Source organism: Triticum urartu, unplaced genomic scaffold (assembly GCF_003073215.2).
Source record: "Triticum urartu cultivar G1812 unplaced genomic scaffold, Tu2.1 TuUngrouped_contig_5497, whole genome shotgun sequence".
Lineage (NCBI taxonomy): Eukaryota > Viridiplantae > Streptophyta > Magnoliopsida > Poales > Poaceae > Triticum > Triticum urartu.
The window spans coordinates 5487-11777 of NW_024116176.1; the positions used below are offsets into that span (position 1 = coordinate 5487).

At 47.5% G+C, this 6291-nt stretch overlaps 1 protein-coding gene across 1 annotated transcript; it reads right to left on the bottom strand.

The window, feature by feature from the left end:
• Positions 1–2180: 2180 nt before the first annotated feature.
• Positions 2181–3612, bottom strand: LOC125529299 (chlorophyllase-2-like). Its single transcript, XM_048693711.1, has 2 exons — positions 3302–3612; positions 2181–3155 (listed from the first exon to the last, which is right to left on the bottom strand). The coding sequence occupies exons 1-2, from the start codon at positions 3533–3535 to the stop codon at positions 2418–2420; spliced, it is 972 nt and encodes a 323-aa protein (XP_048549668.1). The 5' UTR covers positions 3536–3612; the 3' UTR covers positions 2181–2417.
• Between the last annotated feature and the right edge of the window lie 2679 nt (positions 3613–6291).

Consider the following 6291-nt stretch of genomic DNA (forward strand, 5'->3'; position numbering starts at 1 on the left):
ACCGAAGCCGGCTTGACCTTGTCGATGACAATCGGGAAATCTTCATGCACATGCCCCTAAGAACTATCGCCCCGGAACCGCAGTCGTCGTTGAACCCTCGACTAGTTTTTGACTATCTTTGACAGCTGTTGAACAGCCTAGTCAAACCTAACCCCCCTCCCCCTCTCTCTCACCACGGCCTCCCACCCCGACAGCTCAAATTGTAGCGCCGCTCGACAAATCCACCCCCCTGCCATCCCTTCCAAGCCCACCGCAAAACCACCGATCGGCGAGCACATCCCCCTTTCGCGCGTCTCTCCTCCCTCACCTCCCTCTCCCTCTTCACCTCACGAGGCCACCGTGTTCGAGGCACCATAGACGTCGCCGCCCATCAGTCGCATCACCGCCCCGATTCGGCACAACAACCACTGCTCCAGCCTCCTCTTCCTCCTCTTCTCCCTCTTCCCTGCTCCTCATCCAGCCTCCCATTCCGGCCGAACTAGCGGTCGAGGCTCAAGCCAAATAGGGGCATGAACCAACAAGCAGAAGCGAAGGTGGACCATGGAGCGGTGATGTCGAGATTGGGGGCGGCGACTGCATGGAGGTCGTTGGGTGGCGCGAGGTGGGGTAGAGAAGGAGCATGCGAGAGGGAGAAGAGGAGGAGGCCAGACTTGCACGGTGGCGATTGGCTAGAGGCCATGGTGGCATGGCAGAAGGCGGCGGCGACAGCCATGGGGTGGGGCAACTGTAGGCAGTGGTTGGGTGAGTGAGGGGAGAGAGATAGGGCTAGGTTAGTGGGTGGGTGATGTGGCAGACTGGTTGGGCTGATGACTAGGTAGACAATGGTCAAAACCCGTCCAGGATTATTGTTTTGTCCTTTTTTGGAAGTTTGAGTTTGTAAAATAGATGATTTCATTGTTTAGAGTTGTATATTACACCTTGGTGGTAGTTTGAGTTTGTAATATGGACTTCTCTCAAATTAGTTTCAAGTTATAGTATGAGAAAAGAAAGTAGAAAACTTCACAACAAAATAAATAGGAAGCTCATTTTGTTTTGAGGGTACATTAGCATCATTTAAGGATTGATAAATAGCACACAATACATATATATTCAACATAGATATATGCACACACGACATGAGTGGTTATTATTTAGTAATTAGGAAGACTGGACATGCCATAGTAGTCATGAGCCATGACATGGCCATAGACCAACACACCTTACTTAGGAGTAATAGATAGGCATAGGCACGTAATATAACTCTCACACAGACGGCGGATCTGGCCGTCCAACGAAGCAAGGAAGAAACTCATCAACTTGGTCCAGGATGGCCGCCGCGAGCTCAGGATTACGATATATGGCGATGAGATCACGAGCATCGATTCCCAGATTAGCCCTGAGGAAGGCAACCATGGCTCCTCTCATGGTCCTCCTAGCAAGGTCTTTGGTGTTGTGTTGGTTCCTCATGCACATGCAGTTGTTGATAATGTAGGGCAAATTTGTTGGAATTGATCTACGGTTGAAACAAACCGTGAGAGAAAAGGGGGAGCCTTTTGACCCCAGGTGTGCAATGATCGAAAGCACACCACACATCCACATGTTTGATTTTGGTCCCATGTACCCAGCACACACACATATATATAAGGAAAAGGGGGTTTTCATTATGAAAAACAGAACCACGATCTAAACCCACCTAACAGCCGATCCTGAATATGTGCTGAGGTATGTGAAGGCCATCTCCACCACCGGCCACCGCAGAGCTGTGCCTGCGGCAAACCTGCTGCCATCCTCGTCGCCGTGCTGCTTCTTCCCCAACATCTCCTCGCCACTGGAGACGCAAAGGTGCGGCCCTAGGCTACACATGGGCCGCATCGAGTACGCAGGAGATATCGCCAAGTATATGTAAGTTTGTACGCTTCCGCATAAAGTACTTGATCTCCGTGAAGTTTTAGGTCATTCCGAGAACTTTTATTTCTGCACAAAAATAATACCATGGCAATTCTGCTGAAAACAGTGTCAGTCCGGGTTAATTCCATTCAAATCATGCAGATTAGAGTCCAAAATAAGGGCAAAAGAGTTTGGAAAAGTAGGTACGATGGAGACGTATCAGTATATTACACTTTGGTGGTACTTTGTGTTTGTAATATGCACTTCTCTCAAATTAGTTCCAAGTTATAGTATGAGAAAATAAAGTAGGAAACTTCACAACAAAATAAATACATTTTGTTTTGAGGGTACATGAACATCATTTAAGGATTGACAAATAGCACACAACACATATATATTCTACATAGATACATGCACACATGACATTAGTGCTTATTATTTAGTAATTAGGAAGACTGGACGTGCTATAGTAGTCATGAGCCATGACAAGGCCATGCACCAACACACCTTATTTAGGAGTAATAGATAGGCATAGGCACGTAATATAACTCTCACACAGACGACGGATTTGGCCGTCCAACGAAGCAAGGAAGAAACTCATCAACTTGGTCCAGGACGGCTGGCGCGATCTCAGGATTACGATATATGGTGATGAGATCACGAACATCGATTCGCAATTTAGCCCTGAGGAAGGCAACCATGGCTCCTCCCATGGTCCTCCTAGCAAGATCTTTGGTGTCGTGTTGGTTCCTCATGCACATGCAGTTGTTGATGATGTAGGGCACATTGTCATCCAGCATGTCGAGATGCCCGTAGTCCTTGACCACGAGGTGGTAGCGAGGCGGCGCGCACTCCTTGTAGAATTCGGCGTGGTTCACGCCCACCGGGGCGCATGGAAATCCGCCGATGTGCTTGGGACCCAGCCCAGTCCCCATGACCAGCACCGGCATCCCCACGTCGAGACAGTCAGGTTCAAAAGTGAGCACCTTGGGCTCCAACTGTTGGGCTCTGGAAACCCCGGCCACGGGGTCGACGCCGATGAGGGCGGAGAACTTGAGCTCCAGCTTGGTCTTGGCGTCCCCTAGTCCCAGGGCGACGGCGAAGGCCGTCTGGCCGCCTCGGCTATGGCCGGCTAGGGCCAGCTTGGACAGGTCAGGCTCGACATGCTCAAGTTTGAGCACGTCCTTGAGGACGTGGGCGAGCCCCTTGTCATGATCTGCAAGCCAGTTGGTGATTCGCTTTGTGGCGTCTATGTCGTCCGCATCGGGCTCGGACACCATCCAGTAGAGCTGTTGCCATTGCAAGCTAGTAGTAGTTAGTCAGATGATGATATATAGACTGATATTTACTCCCTCTATAAAGTAGAGTAGTGATCTAAACACTCTTATATTTTCTTAAAGAAGGAGTAATTATTAATGAGCAGGAGATGAGAGACCTGTGGTGCGACGGCGATGAAACCATGGGAGGCGACGTGTGTGAGGAGCTGCTCGTACCAGCTGTTGAGCATGTTCCAGCCGTGCAGGAAGACGATGACGGGGTACGCGCCGGTCTCCTTGGGCGCCACCACCATCAACGGCCTGGCCAGGTTCGGGATCATGCTCTTGTCCACGTGCTTCACATCCACCTCCATTGGCCCCGCCTGGAACACCGTCGTCGCCATTGCAGCCATATCTTAGTTACTTAGCTAGCTAGAAGCTAGAGCGGAAGCAGCGCGGAGATGGAGATGAGAGCTTGCATTGCTTGGTGCAGGAAGATGTCGATGTTTTTATACACGAGGCTGGGCGCAGGAGATGATGTGCTTGTGGTTGCGGATCAAAGGGTCGTGCAATCGTACGTGAGGCACACATTTTTTTTCCACAAGAAATTGCAGCCTTTTGTTTCGCGCTGCATGCTGGCGTGGATGTAGGATTATTGGTTCTTGTACTAGTACTAGTACGTAGTGATCGACAAAGCAAGTCGTGAGGCATGCACGGCTAGCGGCCATTGCCGACGTACGTGTAGATGGAGATTTATTACCCACCGTACCGGTGCATCGTATCAGCGCGCGATTTGACACCCTCCAGCGGTCCAGCCCGGTCGTGTTGCACGCTAGCTCCAACGTACTGTACCTACTCGCGCGGCCGTGTTGCACGCTTTTGCTGGTGGAAATTGGAAATGTCGATTGGAAGAAGAGTGAAACGAGCAATAGATGATAACATGGTCCTGGCTAGAGCCTTAGCGTACACCTTATATCAAAGACACAACCCTTCGGTTAAAAAAAAAGGGCACAATTCTTTCACAATCCGATTAGGACAAAGCCTTCCTCTGTCTGTGAGTCTGTGAATTCACCTTCCATCTCAACGTTGTGATTCTGCGGCCACTTATCTTCTTCCATAGTACTCCCTCCGTCCCTAAATATAAGACATTTTAGATTGTAATAAGGTCTACATACGAAGTAAAATGAATGAATCTACACTTTAAAATACGTCTATATACATCTGTATGTAGTCCATGTTAAAATCTTTAAAAAGACTTATATTTAGGAACGGATGGAGTAGTATGAAAAGCATTATCTACAGCTTTCTCTAAGTTCGCACCAAAAACACTTTTCAAGTTCATTCGTTCCACCGAAGTTCTCTTCGTCCACAGTAGTTTGCGATTCAAGCAAATGACTACTCCCTCTGTTCCTAAGTATAAGGCTTTGTAGAGATTCTAATATAAACTACATACGAAGAAAAATGAATGAATCTACACTCTAAAATACATCTATATACATGCATGTAGTGCATATAGAAATCTCTAGAACGGTGACTTCGTAAATCTCAAGATAATATGCCGGCTCAGTCTCTCGGAGGTGCTCATAGGGGTAGGGTGTGCATGTGTGCGTTCATAGGGATGAGTGTATGCGCGTGTATATGAGCGCTTGTGTCTGTACTGATGCTCAAAAAAAGAGACTTATTCATTTAGGAATGTAGGGAGTATTATTTAGTGGTTGAACTCTCTGTCACTTGTGTTCATTAATCAGTTTTTTTTCTCCAATACACATGGAAGCGTATCATTGCATTGATAGATAGAGTGAATTACAGGTGTTGAGATCCTCCGGCTTGTACACTATAAGGTGTGTCGGAGGCTCTCATGAGCAGAGGACAGGGGGTTGCTCAACTCTATTACATCACGGTTTACATTACATCAAGAAAAATTTGGATCCCTTTGGTGTCGGCCTTGGACCAAGTGCGTGCGTCATCTTGAATGGATGAGAAGAGGTAGCTGATGGAGGGTTGCTGTTGGTCGAAGATGCACTCAATGCGGTGTTTCTAGATTTCCCAGGCGGCCAAGGGGACAATCGACACGAGGGCCTTGCGAAGGGAGGGAAGAGTGGAGTTGGTTGCAGCCCTCCACTATTCGTACAGTGGGAGATCGCCATTCGGAGGACCGGTGGTGAATTTGCACAAAGCCAGGGTGCGGTACCAGACCTCCTTGGAGAAGACATAGTCCACGAGCAGATGATGAATGTCCTCGGCACCTTGGACACAGAGCACGCAACGCAGAGGGTGGGCCAAGACACGTTTGAACAATCTTTCAGCCGTCCAACACTGATTTTGCTTCGCGAGCCAGAGGAATACCTTGACATTGGATGGTGCCCATCCCTTCCAAATCAACCGCCAATCCATGTTGCTGATAGAGCCTTGAAAGAGAGTTATCTAACAAAAGGAGGCGGAGTAGATCCCACTATCGTCCACGCCATCGAATGGAATCTAGGACGGAAGAGAGGATCACTTGGAGAAGACTCCTCCAAAGATGGATGTACTCGACGGTGGCCACAACGCCCAGCGCGCCATGGATGTCTCCGGCCCAGGCATGGTTTAGAAGCCTTCATGCACGAGCTGTCTGCTGCAACATTAATCAATATATTATCAGAACAAGTCTTTAAAAAGTACTCATAAATACATGGAATTTCCTATTTAATTATTTCTAACAATGGGCACTTTTTAAGCATAGTAATATTCTTCAATAGTACTTCACACCCAACATGACGTGTAAATTTTTCAACTAGCTTTAGAGGAAACCTAGAGCTCTCATTATGATAATTAGCCTCAAATGTATAAGGAGTATTATTGCATTGAAAAATAAAGTGGCCAATGTCATCATTGCAGCATTCACAAGTAATAGGATAAATATCACAGAGCTCCAAAGCAAGATAATCAACATGTTCAAGCCGTATGCTAATTTATAAACTGCTTGACTATGATATTATACCGAGATCATGATCATTAGGCATAATCATAATAGGAGCAACATGCTTTGGGAGGGACACCATTTTTGTCTTTCTTCTTCACCACCTTAGGAGTGGGGTCAAGTATTTTTTCTGACCTCTTCTTTGGAGAGAGTGGTTGGAAAGGAAGCTTCAACATGTCCCATGATTCATTCTTAGAAAAAAAAGGGGAT